This window comes from Eleutherodactylus coqui, chromosome 7, assembly GCF_035609145.1.
Source record: "Eleutherodactylus coqui strain aEleCoq1 chromosome 7, aEleCoq1.hap1, whole genome shotgun sequence".
Classification (NCBI taxonomy): Eukaryota; Metazoa; Chordata; class Amphibia; order Anura; family Eleutherodactylidae; genus Eleutherodactylus; species Eleutherodactylus coqui.
The window spans coordinates 94010114-94029808 of NC_089843.1; the positions used below are offsets into that span (position 1 = coordinate 94010114).

The 19695-nt window shown below is 43.7% G+C and overlaps 1 protein-coding gene across 2 annotated transcripts in view; it reads left to right on the plus strand.

Moving 5' to 3' along the window:
• Positions 1-19695, plus strand: part of ZDHHC2 (zinc finger DHHC-type palmitoyltransferase 2) — a 94656-nt gene that overhangs the window by 46713 nt on the left and 28248 nt on the right. For both annotated transcript variants that reach the window (XM_066573381.1, XM_066573380.1), the window contains exons 4-8: positions 2249-2369; positions 5090-5159; positions 8382-8414; positions 14341-14461; positions 15269-15401. In XM_066573381.1, coding sequence (XP_066429478.1) covers positions 2249-2369; positions 5090-5159; positions 8382-8414; positions 14341-14461; positions 15269-15401 — 478 coding nt within the window. The remainder of the gene's footprint in view (positions 1-2248; positions 2370-5089; positions 5160-8381; positions 8415-14340; positions 14462-15268; positions 15402-19695) is intronic.

Genomic DNA, 19695 nt, shown 5'->3' on the forward strand with positions numbered 1-19695 from the left:
TCGCGTGCAGCTAATTACGCCCGTCTGAGAGACGTCTAAGTGTTATGTAAGTCTCTGGACTGCTGATCTGTAAGAGCTCTGTTCTATTTCTATAAGTGATGCGTTAAGAAAGGGATTGTCTGGTTAAAGTTAACTTTTAAAATCAGAATCAAAAGGGTTAAAATAATAAAAAAACCGCTGCGATTCCTCCGGTCTCGGTTTGTTGCGTCAGTCAGGTGACCACCGCCTGCCAATCAGATTGCCTGACATCAGCTCTCACATCCTAAGTGCCATGATGCTAAGAGTGCCGAACGGTGACGCTGAGGCCTCTGATTGGCAGGCAGCAGTCACCTGACTTCCACTGTCAACAAAGTAAAGGAATCACAGGGCAGCACCGTTGGAGCGCTAGGGCTGGGCACAGTTAAGTACCCCTTGTTTTATTATGTTAACCCTTTTTACTGTGATTTTAAAAATGATAACTCTAACCACACATCCTCCTTAATTTCCGGGAATTTTCGTAGTATTACCACTCACTAGAACAAATTGGGCATCTTGGCTGTGATCAGTAGTAAAGATTGGTGGAGGTCATCTATGATGAATGTTATTGCAAGAGATATTATATAATTGTGTGTCTAAACATCTGACAGTCTAAAAGAGCTGACTCTTTAGTACATATGACCTGAATTAAATATCTGGGACAGAAGCTAGCATTTCTGCTTCATTATCAGTCAGATATTAATATCATGTGCAGTCTGTGTAATGTAACGTGCAAAATTAAATTTAAGTCGTGGCCAGGGACTAGAGATGAGCGACCATACTCGGATAAGCACTACTCGCTCGAGTAATTGGCTTTATCCGAGTATCGCTGTGCTCGGGTCTAAAGATTCGGGTGCCGCTGCGGCTGACAGGTGAGTCGCAGCGGGGAGCAGGGGAGAGCGGGCGGGAGAGAGGGAGAGAAAGATCTTACCTCCGTTCCTCCCCGCTCTCCCCTGCAGCTCCCCGCTCCGTGCCGGCACCCGAATCTTTAGCCCCGAGCACAGCGATACTCGGATAAAGCCAATTACTCGAGCGAGTAGTGCTTATCCGAGTACGCTCGCTCATCTCTACCAGGGACTCTTACTATTGATGACCTATCCTCAGGAAGTCCCATTTTTCTGGGCAAGAAGATAGTACATGCAGTATACAGAAAAATGAGACTGCCCTTGGATGGAAGCTGAGGCCATAATTGCTGACGAATAGATATGAACACTGCCTATGGTTGTATGTCGAAGAAACAAACAGGGTAGCGCTTTAATCCTTCTATGCAAAATTCATCTCTCTATATCAAACAGAAGTATATGTTTGACTCACCTAGCACCAGGAGGTGGGTCTCAAAGGTATCATTTGAGCCCACCAACTGGCACCCGAAGTCCAGGTTTGCCTTGAATCTCGGTCCCGCTATAATCTGTGGATCCGGAGAGCTGCACTCAACAAATTCGCCCAAAAAACTCTTCATCGAAGTTGCAGTCATTTTTTTACCTAATAAAAAGAGATGTTGTAGCATTTCTGGACAAAGTATTTTTATATTGCCTCTGTTGAACTTTTATACATGAGAGTTCTCTGGACAGTATTACCTGGGCAGTCCTGCGAGAGCGCTGGTAAACTCTTTTTTGTGCACCGCTCTTTGAATTTATGGTTGTATGGTTGAATCTCAGCCTACCAGTTCAATACCAAGACGTTTCTATATAAAGTTTGATCCCAAGGTTGTGTGATTGTCGTAAGGAACGTTAAAGGTGTTTTCTGGTACTCCAAAATTGATTTGTTCTTAGGATAGGCCATCAATATCCATTTAGTGGGTTCCCTGTCGATCAGCTATTTCAAGAAGCCACAGAGTTTGGTCAAGCGCCACATCCCGTTCACTGCATACCGGGCACAGCACCGTACATTTCATAGTGTTGCACCTGGTATAGCAGCTCAATCCCATTCACTTAAATGAGACTGAGCTAATCTCAGGCCCAGTGACGGATAAATGTGACGTCACCGATCTAAGAAGATGCCCGATGCTTGCTCAAGCGCTGCTGTCTCTTCAAGCAGCTGATCAGCAGGGTTCCTGAGTGATGGAACCCACCCATTAGATATTAATGACCTATCCTAAGGATAGACCATCAATATTGGAGTCCCATAAAACCCATTTAATCAGTTCCCACAGACTAAAATTTGTACCTTGCTGTTTAATAAGTAGACATAATAGTGATAATATTAGCAGGTATGCTTTAATTTTGTGTTTTAGTTTCATCTGTCTTATGCTGACAAAGAGCTTATAGAAAGAGAACCTAGAGGAGAATCCCAACAGGATGTCCTTAGAAGGCTAGCCAAGGACCTTCCGGTCTATACCAGGACAATGTCAGGAGGTATGTCATTCTCTCTCTGCTGTCTCTCTGTTGGAGCAGATGAATTGATTTGCATTAATAATTTCTTCCTGGGTTAAGCCCCATTTGCACGGGACGATTATCGCTCAAAATTCGTTCAAACGATATCTTTTGAGCATAATCGTTGCGTGTAAATGCTACCATTGTTAGCTTTTTGTCCGAACAATGATTTTATGGTGAGTTTAAAATCCAGCATCCGTCCAGAAAGCTGATAGCAGGGACCGCATGCTGTGATTTTCCATAGGAGCGCTGATAACATTATATTCAGCTGCAGTCCCATAGCAAAACTAAGGGGCTGTATGCAGATAACAGACCACCTGCTGTTCAATGCATACAACGAAGGGAGCCCCATTTCCTCCTGTCTGTCAAGTAACAGAAAGTAACACGCACAATCTTATTGGTTTTCATAAGTTCTTCTTTAATGGTTACAACAATAAGTTAGAGACGTGAATTTCACGCCACTATCGCTTTATGACGCAGTAATGTTATATATATATACTGTAAAATCAATAAAATATATATCTTTAAATAAAAGTTATATTTTATTTTAATTAGTGGTCCAAACACTAAAGCCGTTTAGCAATTAGAAAATGATATTTTGCTTCTTAAAGGTGTCTGTAGAGATTATATAAATATTGGCTGTATCCTTTGCTCTCGCCTGGATCCACTAACTAACTAGTGGGCCATTTGCATCTAACGATTATCGCTCAAAATTCGTTGAAATGGAACGAATTTCAGCTATAAACATGAAGTGTAAATGCAAAAAAGTCGCTTACTATACATTCACTTGTCGTTACTGCTGACTGAAAGTCAGTGAAAAAACTATCGCTGGATCACTGGCTTCTTATTACAGGTAAATGCTCCCCACTCAACGCTTTACTTAGAAGGTGAAGCTCTGAGCGAGAAGCTTGCGATCCAGCGATAAGTCTCACTGACTGACGACCTAAGCGGTGAAGTCAGCAGTCGTTTAGGCGCCTGTCATCCTGTATAAAAGGAGCATTATGTGTATAATGGTTTCCCAACTATTCCCCGACAGCAGATGTTGGAGAAAACGTGGATTGCGCATGTTGAATTTCAGTATGCCCAATCCTTGGTCCCCCGCAGTAGATATGCCGTTGTCAGAATAGTTCCCATTGAAAAAACAGGCCTGAATTGAGCGTGTATGTTTATTGTGCTGTTCGGGAAGAACAGCTGTCAACCAAGATCTATCTTCAATGTTTGGCCCCCTTTTATCTAATCCTGTCATCTAGGGGTGCCTTGCTAATAAGATTATATGCTATCTTGGGCAGCCTGCTGACATTTTTTGCATTTGCCTGATGATGGAACACATTGGTGATGAAAAAGACGCATGCATGTTGAGGACCTTTTACCTGGCCATGTTTTATCTGAACGTTCTTCAGCCAGTCATCAGTTGTGTAAATGAACAAGCAAACGCTGATTTGTGAGAGCGTACAAACACTGGCTGGTCGGCTGTACATCACCTTGTGTAAATGGGGAGATGTTCTTCCAACCAATGACAGCTCTACGGGGACGGTCAGCGCCTGCAGCACACTTTCTACCAGTGTAATAGGACCCTTAAGGCCTCATGTCCACGGGGAAAATCAGGCCCGCTACGGATTCTACATGTAGAATCTGCAGCGGGTCCCTCCTGCCCCGCGGACATGAGCGCTGAAAATAGGAATTTAAAAGAATTTACCCATCCGGAGCGGTTCGGGAAAGTCTTCTCTTCCTCACGGCCGGATCTTCTTTTTCGGCCGGCAGATGAATTCGTCACGGCTGCGGCACGTCGCCGACGTGCCGCGCGCATTCGCCGGGCACATCCGCCGAGCCGAAGCAAGAAAGATGCGGCCGTGAGGAAGAGAAGACCTTCCCGGTCCGCTCCGGATGGGTAAATTCTTTTAAATTCCTATTTTAGGTCTCCCGCGGATCCGGACGGCTTCCATAGGCTTCAATAGAAGCCCGCGGGAGCCGTCCCCGCGGGAGACCCGCATGAAAATGGAGCATGGTCCAGATTTTTTCATGCTCCATTTTTTTTAAAATCACTTTTATTGACCATCCGCGGGTATTTATCTACCCCGCGGGTGGTCAATGCATCCCTATGGGGTGCGGATCCGCGCGCGGGAGAAGAGTTAAAATCCGCTGCGGATTTTAATTCTTCTTTTGCCCGTGGACATGAGGCCTAAGCCTCTCAAGTGGTTTCCGTGACCCGTCTGTTCCTCTGAGCAACACTATCGTACATTAGTATCTTCTTATAATCTGATGGAAGGTCTTTGTGAGACTTTACTGTGCACATTTCTTGTATATACACTTTAGTTGCTGCCCCGGACCTCATGCCGGTTGCTCAATACAAAGACATTTCTTAAATATCTTCATCTAGCATATACATGTAAAGTTTTTACATTTTTTTCCAGTCTGCCTTTAATATTTTCTGGGTTCGGTGCAGAAGCCCATTTTGAAGCTTCAGTACCTTTAATATCCTTTGACTTTGTAGTGGCAGTGTGACAATACGCTATAAATTGTCAGCTTTTCACTTTGTCGCGAAGAGGTACATTACTATAAAACACTGACAGCTTTTGCCAGAACAAAGACAGTGGGAATATAATAAGATCCTGGTCAGCCACAGATTCTACTTAAAACTTCAGAAATCTGTAGACTGAATTCACTGCCAAAATGAGCATTAACCCCGACTTTTTTTTCCACAGCTATCAGATACTGTGACAGATGCCAGCTTGTGAAGCCTGACCGCTGTCATCACTGTTCCGTCTGTGATAAGTACGAGCCCATTTCCCTCTGATCATTTGTACAAGATTAGAAGCATCCGAGATGTAGGAGAACTCAGGCTCTCATTGCTGTCAGTGTGTGCCTTGCTGAATGATGTGGTCTGTGTCAGCTGGTAGGCATATTGACAGCACTGCACTTTGTTGATGTTGATTACCTTGAATTGAATGGAAGCCAGAAAGCTGTAATTAACCACAATGAATACTTGGGTTATGTAGCAAAGGAGATCTGTACCTGACATAAGCACAAGGGTGCTTCATACAGCAAGATGACTGAGGAGGGAAACACTTAAGTGCCATCCGGATAAGGATGGGAGGGAGGAAGGATAGGGAAAGAAGGACAGAAGCAGAGGGAAAGAAGAGAGGAAGGAAGGAGAGGGAAAAGAGAGGAGAAGAAGGGGGAAAGAAGAAAGGAAGGAAGGAGAAGGAAAGAAGGAAGGAAGCAGAGGGAAAGGAGAGGGGACGAAGGGGGAAAGAAGAAGAAAGGAAGGAAGGAGAGGGAATGAAGGGAGGAAGGAAGGAGAGGGGAAGAAGGGAGGAAGATAGGAGCGGGGAAGGAGGAGGAAAGAAGAGAGGAAGGAAGGAGAGGGAAAGAAGGAAGGAAGCAGAGGGAAAGAAGAGAGGAAGGAAGGAGAGGGAAAAGAGAGGGAAAGAAAGGGGAAAGAAGGGAGGAAGGAAGAGAGGAAGGAAGGAGAGGGAAAGAAGGAAGAAATCAGATGGAAAGAAGAAAGGAAGGAGAGGGAAAGAAAGAAAGAAGGAAGCGGAGGGAAGAAAGGAAGGAGAGAAGGAAGAAAAGAAAAAGAAGGAAGGAGAGAGGGATTGAAGAAAGGAAGGAGATGAAAAGAAAGAAGGAAGAAGATGGAAAGAAAGAAGGAGAATGGGAAAGAAGGAGGGGAGTGGAAAGAGAAGGAAGGAAAGTGAGGGAAGTAAGAAAAGAAGGAGATAGTGGGAAAGAAAGAAACAAGGAGAGGGAGGGAAAGAGCGTGAAGGAAAGAAAGAGAAGAGAAAAAAAAGAGAGAGAAAAGAAAGAGATGCATTATACGGTGGTCTAAGTAGACAAAAGTGGGCTCATGCATCCCATATGTTGTGGATCTATGCCGAGGAGATCTAGAGCCAATAGTACTGTATGCCATTCAGAACCTGTGCGTCATGGATAGCTTTATCAGTCACGGGGACTTGTTACCACTTAATTTTCTCTAAATGAGTCTAAAATGGAAAAGATGAAGAATGCACTTTCAGATTGTTTCCTTACTGATGCTTTAGGTTGTTTGCAGTCTTTGCCACTCGCTTACTTTGCCCGAAAATGAAGAAGAATGTTGTCTCTTTCTGCAGCATAGGTAAAGAGGATTGTCTCATAAAAACAACCCCATTTTAATAAGAAGCCATCTCTGTGATTAGCTGATCGCCCATGAGTCTGGCTTATCATGCCCAGCAATCAGCTAATATCGCTGGGGAAGCTGCGTCAACACATGCCTTTCTTCCGCAGCGACCATATTCCGCATAGCATTATATGGCGCCTATTCAGATGTATAGTTGTCCATTTATGATGCAGAGTTGTGCCAGGGCAAGAGCATCTTTTACACAGCAACTGTCACTTCTGACATATAGAAGTATATACCTAGTGACAGACCTCCTCTGTTGTCCATATGTCCTAGTAGGGCATAAGGACAGGAGAAAACCTCTTTAAAATTGACAGTCTGCAGCTGGGCATCGAATGGCAAAAAATGCATTCTTTAAGCTTTCTCACACATAGGTCCACATGGGGTCCTGCGATCAGCATTAGAAAAGGAGTTGACTTCAATGCGGTCACCATGAAGTGGAATATACTTTTATATAGTTCTTCCAAAATGTGTGCTTACCTCATTTTGGGAGTGACGTAGTTTTACATAGGAGCCAATCAGATTCCACTTTTCATTTTTCAGTTGAAAGCAGCAACCTAATTGGCTGCCATGGGTGGCCATGCCACTTGTACTTTGCACCAGCCTTGATAAATGTACCCCAATGTATCTGTGGTGTTTTATAGGATTGCAAATAAGCATAGCATGTTTGATATCTCATCTACATGGGGTGGTAGGCTACAATCTGATTTTCTGTTGCCTTTTTAAGGTCATTAGTTAGTTTTTAGTCTTTAGATTCTGTCCAGATCTGGTGTATAGCATTAAAGTCCTTAGGTGATGGGATTATCTGATCTATCAGTTCCTCCGTTCGATGAATAAAGATCCGCTCTATGAAAGATTTTGTAGAAAACTAACATTTTACACCATTCATTTAATTTTGTCTGGGCCATTCTCAGCACTGCGGGGTTGTATGTCATTGATGGGAGTGAAGCTGCCTTTGAGGCTTCCTGCTCTGACCCCACTGCGGAGCTGAAAGTGTAATAGACGGGTTAGCTCCCATTGATTTCAGTGGGAGTGAAGCCACTTTTGAGACTTTCTGCTCTGACCCCGTTGACGACTTCCGGCGCTGTTGCACTGACAACAGGCCAGAGATTGATAGATCCTCTGTGATCAATTGCTGATGACCTATTAAGAGGATAGGTCATCAAACGTACAGGGTTATTCAAAAAGAATTATTCAAACCGGTAGTCCATAACTGTTTTTGGAATCAACGCCTAATTTCATATTGTACTTAAACAATGTATTCACACTCAGCAAACATAAGCACACAAAACGATTTCTCCTGAGGTGTCACCATTTTCCTATAAACAAGAAATGAAGCTGTGGTGCGGTAGAAAATGGGACTTACCGGTGTGCCATAAAAACTTTGAACCTTCCTCTTTTTATTGACGTATGGATTATGTACCTGTCTTTTGTAGTAATTAAAGCCCTGAATCTGTTCCTTCTTTTTGAATAACCCTGTATATGCCTGGGAAAACCTCTCTAGGTTGCAAATTCGCTTTACTTCTGCCAAGTGTGTACGCACCCTTAACCCTTTCCAATCCAATTTGTATCCTCGTTTTCCTAGGGGGCTTACTATTTTTCTGCTGGCTAAAGCCAGTACTGCATGAGGTGATACGTTGGATAGGCTCTGACAACAGAGAGGCTGGCAATATACAGTATGAGAACCCGGACGGACGTCTTCCTACATCAGAACTATACAACCTTAAATAATAATGTCTTCAGAGGTCAGACAGTGGATTGGAAAGGGTTAATGGGTTTTATTTAGACAGTTCTGGTTCAGTTGTCATTTTCTCAGTTGCTTTTTTTGTTTTTATTAGGTGTATTCTGAAAATGGACCACCACTGTCCTTGGTATGTACCCAATTTGGTAGTGATGACGAACCATATGACTTTCGATGTGTAGTGATGGCTAGGGCCTAATTGGTGATCTTTTCATTGAATCAGTACTTCTTTGACTTATTTATCAAATAAGGTTATATTACAAATTTGGCTCTGTTTAGACCTCATTATTGGGTCTGTCCATGAGTCCCGTCCATTTAAAATCCCAGAATCTGCAGTCCTGGACGGAACATATTTTGACCAGTAATAAAAAAAAAAATGCTGAAATGGAGACCAATAGACCTCTATTTGGGCATGTTTTTATTAATTTCAAACAAAATGCTGCAAATGTACAGAAACCTACCAAAACGCAGGCGTATTGGTCTCCTTTACAGCAGTTTTCATTAAAGACCAAAATGGATTCTGTTGAGGTTCTGTTGGGGGGTGCCATTTTTTGGCATTTTAAACAGAAACCTCAACGGGACCCCTGGTAGAGCCAATAATGAGGTCTGAACAGGCTCTTTAGTATGTGTTCATCTGACATGACAGTGCTCTAACTGTATATGAGATATGCACAAATTCTAATAATATGGAAATGAAAACAAGGAGCTTTTCACGCCTTGTGAGAATAAGATGAAGACAACAGGGTGATTACTGTGATTCTCACAGTCCGATGGTACATGAGTTCTATCATGTGAGTCACAAGGAAAATAATGTCTTTGGCTGAATCTGAGCCGCAGTTCACTGAGACGAGCTTATTATGTTTATTCTTGAAGTTGGCATATGCGGTAATTAGCATCCAGTTCAAAACATAAAGCAGAAAAGAATGATATTAAGCTTCTGTGTTGCTGCCTTCAGACGTTGGCAGGCTGCCCCGCCAACAACAAATGTCATAAAGAAAAAGCAATGTGGGGATCTACTGTGCCAAATGTGCCCAAATTCTGGCATGCGTGTGGTGCACCGGTTTACTTTAGACGCCTTTTACGCCTCACTAGACCATTTTGAAAACGGTCTAGAAAAGAGAGCGTGGCTAAGTGGAGATTTATTAACGACATGTACCAGAAGCGACATGTACCATAAGCGTGGCATAAGTAAGCAAAAAAGTATCTTATCAAGATGCGGCAAATCTACAAGGTGCGCCACAGAAAAGTACCCCGGCACCACACTCTTATGAAAGCTGTGTAAAAGAAAATCTGTCAGTGTTGCCCCTAGCAACCAATCACAGCGCAGCTTTCATTTTACCCCAGCAGTTTAAGTACTGAAAGCTACACTGTGATTGGTTGCTATGGGCAACAAAGACAGGTTGTTTTTTTAGACCGCTTTCATAAGACTTTGGTGTCAGACTACTTTTCCGTAGTCAACCCTGTATCACATAGGGGGCACCATTGTGATAGATTTGGAATAACTTCTGCCTGTCCCCTCTAGGATTATGCTGCCTTTAGACACTATCAACAATCAGCGCCGAGGTCCTTTTATCTTATAACATGTAATGTTAGGTTAGCACTGTGTTGCTATGCATCCACTCCACCATCGAAATTGTTTCCAGTACACTGAATGTCACTTGGTGTGTTCGTGCTGAAATTCTCTGCCTGTCGGAGGCTCGTCGGTGCGTTACATGTTCTTTCCCTGTTTAGCAAACTGTGAGATTCAGAATCTTCAGATCCAAAATAACCCCCGAAAGCTCTAATGGGGGGTTGTATGCGCTACTAACATTAACACCATATCTCTTGCATAAGCTGAATGGCCACTCACAGGCCCTTTCACAATTGGAGCTTCCCTGTATTAGACTAATGAATCAGGAGTGCAGCATAAGATCAAGTCAACAAGTTTTCCGTGGATCAGTGTGAATTCGGTGTGAATCCCCATTAGAGCGAGGCCTGGTCATCATTACTAGACTAGGGCAAGGATTCCACTGCCGGCTTTGTGGGGTTTTGTGGAGAGTATACTGAAAGCGGTGTGATCAAGGAAAAACTTTCCCCGAGACGGGATCATGTGGACACAATTCATTGACGAAAGGAGTCCAAGGAAGATGTCAAGAATCGTTCTGACGAACAGGCTGTGCACAGTCGAGGAAATTGCAATTGAATACAATGCTGGTCCTCCAAATAAAGTGTTCAATCTAGTAAGTCATTCCTAGGCACAGATGAGCTATAAGAGTAGATGACCACTGATGCCTAAGAGAAAAGGAGATGTGAAACTCCCGTGGGCAAAAAAGTACAAAAATTGGATCACTGAGAGTCAGAATTTGGCGTAAACAGCATGAAACATTGAACCCTTCCTGTCAGCTGTTCAGAACATCAATGTAATTTGTGGCATCTGCAAGAAGCTTCCTGTCCGCGTGGGCCAGTATTCCTGCAGAATGATTTCAACACCTAGTGGAATCTATGCCATGATGAACTGCTGCCGTTCTGAAGGCCAAAGGAGGTTCAGTGTACTACCAGATGGGTGTTTCTAATAAAGTAGCCCTTTAGTGTATACCATCAATGTATGATTAGTAGAGGGTGAGCCACTATTTTCCCAGCAATTACACAAATATCTAGAAAATGCCCAAAAGGTGCGCTATATATTGTGGCCCGTTTTTTCCCAATAGCCAGACCTTTACCGATCAGATATTTATGGTAGAGCCTAGTTTTCTGGGGAATTTAGGTGAAAAAAAAATCTGCTCACACAGCTTCATGGCTTGTTTACTGTAGCAGAGCTCTGTCTTCTAATTAGCCTTACACTTATGTTTACAGGACATGATCAGGGCAAGTTTTCAGCCACTAGGTCGGTATTACTGAAGGAAGGGGACTTGACAATGACCCAGCGCCCCATCCCTAACCCCCCCTTCATGCCAGAGTTTGCAAATAACTTTCAAAACAGTCTTAGGCCCCCTGTCCATGGGCGAGGCCAAATATCGCTAGCGATATTCCACTGCCAGGGAACAGGGGAGAGAACTGACCGTTCTCTGCGGTGAGCCTATCTGATTCTCCACTCATGGGCAGGGGGCTGCGCTTTCCACTGCGTTACTCGCGGCCGGATTATCACCGCAGGTAACACAGTGCACAGTCGTCCATGGACAGGAGCCCTTATACATGTTTTTATGCTTGAGACTGAAGGCACAGAGAGGGGCACTGTGACACAATTCTTAGGCAAAGGAGAGGAGGATAAAACAGTTCAGGTGGAACACTTCTTTAGTCAATCGAAAGGGCTCTTTTACTCACAGCCTTATTATTGGCTATTAGTATACACACAGCCGTAGGGTTTGGAGAGATGGGGCGGCTACACTGGAAACAGTAAGTGACATATCTAAAAAGTTTCAGGCATAGAAAACTCACAAAATTTTGTGTGCAAGACTTGCTTGCTCAAAAATGTGGACACTTTTGGTGGTTTGTGCCACCATCCAACAGTTTCTTGAAAAGGTGGTGTGTCTTGCCAGGAGGGCGTGTGGCTGCCCGGGATCAATACATTTATGTATAACTAGCTGATTTACCCAGTGTTGCCCGGGTATCCTTTGATGTCCTAGCTCTTTCCATCTCTTTTTGAATTATTGCCTTGTGCTGTTCTGAGGTCTCTGCAGCCCTTGATGTCCTTGTTCTTCCCCTCTTTTTTGAATTCTGGTCTCATGCTGTTCCAAGTTCTCTGCAGCTCTTAATCTAGTGGCTCTTTCCCACAATGCTTGAAGTTGAACCCGATGTTGTTCTGAAGTCTCCACAGCACTTCATCTCCTGGCTCTTTCCTACTCATTTTCAAAGGGGTTGTCCAGTTATAAATTATTGATTTATAATCTGTATAGTTTTGGATTACAGGGTGCATATGACAACTGTTTTGGTGGCGCCAGCGGGAAGGGGGATGGAGGGTTGTTTTTTTTATATGTATATGTAATTTTATTTTATTTTTTTTCTGTAATTTTTTAAAACTTAGTTTTGTAACTATGATGTCATGTAAAACCTGTAATTGATACTGATTTCATTAAATGGGTAAGTTTTATAAGCTTTATTTACATAAAACCAGAAAACCCCTGTGGATCTGATGACTAAGCAGGAAGTAAGACTGCCCATACACATTAGATAGCTTTCGACTGAACACTCATTCTGGCACCAGCTATCTTGCTTGTAACTTACTTACTTGGCTTGGCCGAGCGTGCATATGTTCTGAATGCAGAAAGTGGAGAAAACCAGTAACAAAAAAGATCATTGAAATCCAACTTAGGGATCCTTTTCTCCTCCAACACCTGCCTTCAGGGGCGAATTGTGAGGTCCCTTTGCATTTTAGATGATTAGCCAGAAGCACCAAAATCAGCTGGTTTGGCCAGCATACATACAAGTGTGTGTATGGTCAACCTAAATCTTTGGCACAACAGACAGCTATTACTATTTTACCATGGCACTGCTAAGCTGAACTCATATCTAGTTCCTCAGTCTCTGAGATGCTAATTCACAAGTAACAACCAAAGTGGTTTGCTATAAATTGCTGTCATAACTGAACTGGAACATCACTGTGTCTCTATAATAAAACATAATTCCCAAACTTCAGCTAACTTAATTAGGATATGTTTATGTCTTTAGACTGATCTTGCTGTTGCTGAATCATGGTATTTAACAGAGCTCCAAAGAACGAAGATCAGATTTTCTAGTGGAAGTCTAGAAAAACAAGACGTACTCTGTGACAGTTAAGGAGCACTCAACACCAAAAATACAAAAAAAAATAAAAATATATGTATCTAATCTCCTCTTTTCTTTGATCCTAGTTTGTCTCTTTTACAATTAAAACTGAGGTTGGAAGCTCAAAGTGTGCCCTTAGGGAGACAACCTAGAATGTGTGAAGAGACTTATAAGACCATGTATGCTCCTCTGGGAAATTTATGCAAATGAGAAGATCGAACAATGTCTCTACAGCACCACCTATTGGAAGGCAGCATTCCTGCAAGTCAGTGCCAGACTTTCTGAAACACCTAGTAACAGTGACTGGGAATATAAGCCAAAGCCAGAGTCTTCTCCAGAAGGAAAAGATAACCATGTACAGACAGACTGCTGCAGGGATTTTGCCCTTCATTAATCAAAACTGAGATACATATAATATAAATATATTATCTGTGTGTCTCTGGAGTGCAGTCATGTCCCTTAGGGATAATGCCCACGGACGGATTATCGTTACGGAATTCACAGCCAGATGCCCGCTGCGAATTCCGCATCAATGACGTTCCATGCAATAGTAAATGATTCTCCCCTGCCCACAAGCAGAAATCAACTGCGATTTCCCGCTCCTTGGGGAGAATCACAGCATGTTCTATTCTGTGCAGAAAATCGCACAGACGGCTTCCATTGCAGTCAATGGAAGCTGTCCGTCCTGCGATATTCTGCGCAGTGAGCACTGTCTAAATACCGCGAGAATCCGCATCACAGCCAATGTTTGCAGGCCAAGATGCTTGCGGTGGATCTGTAGAGGTGAGTATGGAGTCTCTGTGGGGCGCTGGGTCTAATTCCGCTGCAAGATTTTGCAGTCGGAATCCGACCCTGCCATAGGCATGAGACCTTCCTCCTATTTCCTCCCCGGTCGTCTACAATAGGACAAAAACATTACCCCTTGCCCCTTTTCTAAATCCACCCCTTCAGCTATCTCCAACCAGAAATGGAGCATAGAAGCAATACAGTAACCTCTGTAATAACCACAATTTTTTTAACAAGACTCTTTGTTTCAGTATCTTACCGGAAAGACTACAAGATGACAAACAGTGATGACGACTGTATTTCTTGTTTACTTTTATCAGTCATTTTTTAGGTGTAGTGTTACTTTAAGAGATATTCAAGTCTTTTAGGAGCCTTTCTGTTCAATTTTCCTATTATTGTCCCGGTGTTATTAATGCATTTTGTGGTGATTCTTAGTAAAAAAAAAAAAATCTAATAATATTTTAATTTTTAAAATAATTTTCTAAATAACATAATTTGATTATTTACATCTGTGCTTTATTCTTTTGTAGGGTAAACAACTGTGTCGGATTCTCCAATTACAAGTTCTTTTTGCTCTTTTTGGCCTATTCATTATTCTATTGCCTTTTTATCGTTGCCACAGATTTGCAGTATTTCATCAAGTTTTGGACAGTAAGTTGTTTTTTTATAATTTCTTCAACCGCATTGCTTGTTGTTTATAGCTCAGGTAATGCAAAAGGAAAGGGTCTTCTGTACTTCTGGCGATGGCAATGTAGAGACTATGTTATATAGATATGCTTTTGTACTAATAATTTTTGGGGGAGTTTTGCTATAATTCTTGATTCTGAAAAATCTGTAACCTAAAAGTACATCGCATAATGTAATTTACACATAAGTATGTAATTGTATCTGGATGGACTCAGAACCAGATAAGGAGCTTGCATATTCTACAATCCTTTTCACTTATGGTGTCCATTACTGTAGACATTATTATTTTGCCTGATGTAAAAATGTTTGATGGAGAGGGTTCCCAATGTGGATCCACTGATCACATGAAGTGGTTTCTGCTGCTCAGTGTCAGTGGGACACGTCCAGTTCCTCTTGTGCCTGACACTTATTATTGGGGGTATGGGACATGGATTTGGCACTCATTCATTCTTTGGTTCCGCTCTAAAATCATATAGTATGCAAATGAAAAAAAAAATTACTGCACAAATTATTTAGTACGTTTCATTTAGCGGAGTGACAATGTATATTTCCATCTTCTTATAAGTTTTATTTGCTATAAAAGAAACTATGTAGACTGTCCTAATTGGAGACCTTGAATCAAATGTACCGTTTGCAAATGATGACCTTTCACTGCTCAGCGGCTTCTCTTCTGCCCGCTCTGAAATCTGAAAGGTCAGAACCTCTAATAGATAATGTATTTTTATTCTGCCCGTTCTCTGTGTGACCGTTCCTTTTTATTTCTCCCTGCAGAATGGTCTGCCTGACACGCAAGCCAAATTCCACATTATGTTCTTGTTTTTCGCTGCTGCCATGTTCTCCGTTAGTTTGTCCTCCCTGTTTGGTTATCATTGTTGGCTTGTTTGTAAAAACCGCTCAACACTGGGTAAGTTCTTTCCTATCTGCCTGTGTACTGCCATTGCTATCCTGGTTTCAATTGACGTACTGGTATTGCTTGACTTGGTGATAAAAGTCTGATCGTTGGAGGTCTCACTGCTAAAACCCATGCTGATACCGAGAATGTATGCCCCATTCCCCTTTCTTAAGTCACTGTAGGGTCACTGCACTTGCCCGCAGTGATATCAGAATGAATGGAGCGGCCGTTGTGCATGCGTGGCGCTGTTCCATTCGGTTCATTGCGGCTGATGGAAGTGGCCAAGTACAAGTGCTCGGTTATCTGTAAACAAACAAAAATAGATAAGCACTTCTGTAGCCAGAAAATGATATATAACAAAGGTGAATGAAAGGTGTACACTCACCTGGTGCTCGGTGGACTTCTCTGGGTAGAGAAACCCAGATCCACGATCTCTTAAAACATATATCTCTGGCTCCCAATCCAGATCCCTGGAGAGTCGTCCTGGGGAAGGCAACCCACTGGGGGCTGAAGCAGATCCACTCGGTAAAGAAAAAGATCCCCACGCTCCGGAGTCCAGAGAAAACAAAACTTGTTGTCTGGACTGGTTGACTGTAATCGCATGACTCAGCTGCCTGTGATGAAAGGGTTCAAAATGTATGGATGGAACTGAGCTGTGATGCTACATATTACACTGCTAGACTATTGCTGGTGAAGAAGCAAAATATTGTACAGCATTCAGCATTATTCCTTATTAAGACTAAAAACTAAGAAATCTCATACTGCCAACATGTCGGTACCTGCACAATCTGTATATGCAGACCTCGTGTCCTGATATAATTTGTGTATTTTAGATGCTATATGCTTGAGAAAGGCAAGTGAAGATTGCCAAAATGCGTTGCCTTAAAATTTAACTCATATGATACGGGTGCACGACTGTTTTCTCTGGACTCCGGAGCGCGGGAATCTTTTTCTTTACCCTCGTTTATCTGTGCAATCCCACTGAAGGTGAATGGATTGGCACTCAGAAGGACATGAAACCCCCATTCAGATGGTCAGCACCGATCAGGCTTTTAGCACCTATTCTGTAGATAGGTGATAAAAGTTAATTATTATTATTATTATTTATAGAGCAACATTAATTTCAATGTGCTGTACAACTGGGTAATAAGGTTAAATACCATTGCACTACATGTAGCTGAAAATATTACTACACTCTTTACCTCCAATAATCAAGCACCTAGGAGGAGTTGTCATTTTGCTGCACAACTCGGCATGCAGTTACATCTCAGTCAGATATGCACATAATTAGGATGTGATTAGGTGAACGCTCTTGCCACATGAGGCCCTAAAAATGGTTCCATTGGCCTATAAATAAGGCTCTCAGAGGCTAGTTGTGTGTAGTGGAGTTCTTTTTCCACTTGTGTAGAGCTTGTTAACCACTAGACGCCTCTACGACGCAGAGAAGAGATTTTGCCCAGTTAATAGAGTTAGAGAGAAGGCACATTATTGGAATGCAATAAGCTGGATGTCGTATCGTAGAATTGCCTGCCACCTGGGCCGTTCTGACCAGACTGTTAGGAGGTGTTGGGACCAGTGGATGTGTGAGGGCACATACTCAAGGCAAGGTGACCGGGTCATGACCCCCTCAATAGACTAGATGTAGAGAGGATCATCCGACAAGCATGAGCAACTCCAACTGTTAGGTTGTCCACCATCCAGAGGCAGGTGACACCATTGTTAGTCGGAACCATTTCCAGGAACTTGGCTAAAGGACATTTGGTCTCACTGTGTCCATTACATGTAGTGCCTTTGACACCCACTGTCGTCTCCGTTTGTAGTGGTGTCATGAATAATGAAACTGCACTGCGTTAGAGTGTAACCAGGTTGTTTTCAGAGACAACAAGCTCCGTTTTCGTGTCTCGAGACTTAGAGATGAGCGTCTCAATCTTGCTTTTCCTGTGGAGTAGCACACTGCCCCCACTACTGGTGTGATGGTCTGGGGGGGCCACCACATATGACAGTCAGTCACCCCTAGTAGTGATACGAGGGACAATGACAGCTCAGCGATATGTTCAGGACATCTTGAAGCCGCATGTGTTCCTCTCATGGAGGCTTCCAAGAGGTATTTTCCATCAGGATAATGCTTAGCCGCACACACAAGGGGGTCACAGGAATGTCCCCACAACATTGCCCCACATCCGTATCCTGCCCCATTGCCAATAGAACATGTATGGGACCAACTGGGACTTAATCTTCGACAGCCTACAGATTTGCACAATCCATAGGCCCAGTGACAGCAAATGTGGGTTCATATGCCGCAGGGTACCATATGGAACCTGTATGCCTCCATGCAAGTGTTTCCACATTAAATTCTTCCTTTGCTCTGATATTGTAATCACTTACTTATATCAACGTTACAATCATACGGAGAAAGTGTCAGGGAACTGGGGTCCAAGTATTTGGAAGTCCCTGAAATCTGCCTGCAACCCCTGTCCCTACCTATTGCCCCCCTAGGCTAAGCCCTAGGGCGACAACTGGCCGACAGTCCATAGCCTGACTAGGGAGACGGGGCTGGAGTCAGACTTACAGACAAACACAGAAACAAACGACACAAGGTCTGGCTATCCGGGTCGGCAACGAGAAGGAGCACGGTACAGAAGGGTAGTCAAGTCCATGCAGCGTGTCAAAGTAGGTAATCAAATAAGAAAGTATGCGGCTGCAAGTTGGAGACAAGGCAAACACTGGCAATCTTCATAAGGAACTGAGCAGTTTAAATGCTGTCAGAACTCCCACCCCAGCAGCTGATTGGGGGTGGGAGACTGACAGCAGCAAGACCCAGACATAAGGCAGCGAGTGCAGAGAACCAGACATCCAGCACCAAGTGCAGAGCATGCTAATCAGGGTGTCATGGCAATAGGGACGGCATCTGCTGCGTCCCCAGCAAGCCGATTACCCAGGCGCCGCCCCCTGAGCACGGGAGCGCACGCCCGGAGCCGGCGTCCGGGACTCCAGTGGCCAGGGGAGGTCACAAGGACCGAGACTCCCCTGCACCGTACCCCAGCAGCCTGGGTGACAGGACGAGCGGTGAGGACACGGAGCCCCAGAGAACCGCCTGTCCTGACAGAAAGTTTCAATTCTGACAACTTCTTGTAGGTGCCTAATTTTGTATGGACAATGAGTTTACATATATAACCACATTACTTAAAAACAGGAAGGTAAACAGTAATCGTCCCCTGATTGACTAACAAATTGATATAGAGAAAGCGAGGACCCTTCCTGCAAGGGCTTACAGTGTACAGGGCAAGGGAAGGCATATTAGCCTCTTATTCTCAAGCTCTGTACTATGGAGCTATTCCAGCAACCTCATTGGTTCTGATTCACAATTCCAGCAACCTGATTGGTTGTTTCGGTTATCTGATTCAACCTGATTGCTTGTTTGGGTTGTCTAATTCAACCTGATTGGTTGTTAGGGCCAAGCTTGAGAGTAATATAGATATATGCCAAGGGGAGGAGACAATAGGTGAGGGTAGAAGGTATTGATCTTGTGGTGGCACCAGTGTTACTGTAGGTTGTAGTCTTGTGTGTAGAGGTGGGTTTTTGAGGTTCCTTTTGGAGCTTTCCCAGGTGGTAGTGAGGCTGATGGGTTGAGGTAGCGAGTTCCAGGGTATAGTTGACACACAGGAGAAATCCTGAAGACAATTATGTTAGGAGCACACTTTGGTTGAATAGTGGAAGAGGTCTCGTAAGGACCCGAGGTTACGAGTGGGCAGGTATCAGGAGATTAGTCACATGTGTATGGAGGGTTATGGACAGCTTTGTATGTCATTGATAGTAACTTGAATTGGATTCTCTGGGTAATAGGCAACCAGTGAATGGATTAAAGGGGTTGTCCCGCGGCAGCAAGTGGGTCTATACACTTCTGTATGGCCATATTAATGCACTTTGTAATGTACATCGTGCATTAAATATGAGCCATACAGAAGTTATACACTTACCTCCTCCGGTGCTGGCGTCCTCGTCTCCATGGCGCCGACTAACGCTGCCTTCTCCTTCCATTAGACGCGCTTGCGCTGTGCGGTCTTCTGTTCTGTTGAATGGAGCCGCTCCGGCGTGCTCGCGCCGGAGAGCTGGTCTGCGCATGCGCAGAAGACATGTGCGGCGCGAGCACGCCGGAGCGGCCCCATTCAACAGAACAGAAGACCGGACAGCGCAAGCGCGTCTAATGGAAGGAGAAGGCAGCTTTAGTCGACGCCATGGAGACGGGGATCCAGCACCGGAGGAGGTAAGTGTATAACTTCTGTATGGCTCATATTTAATGCACGAT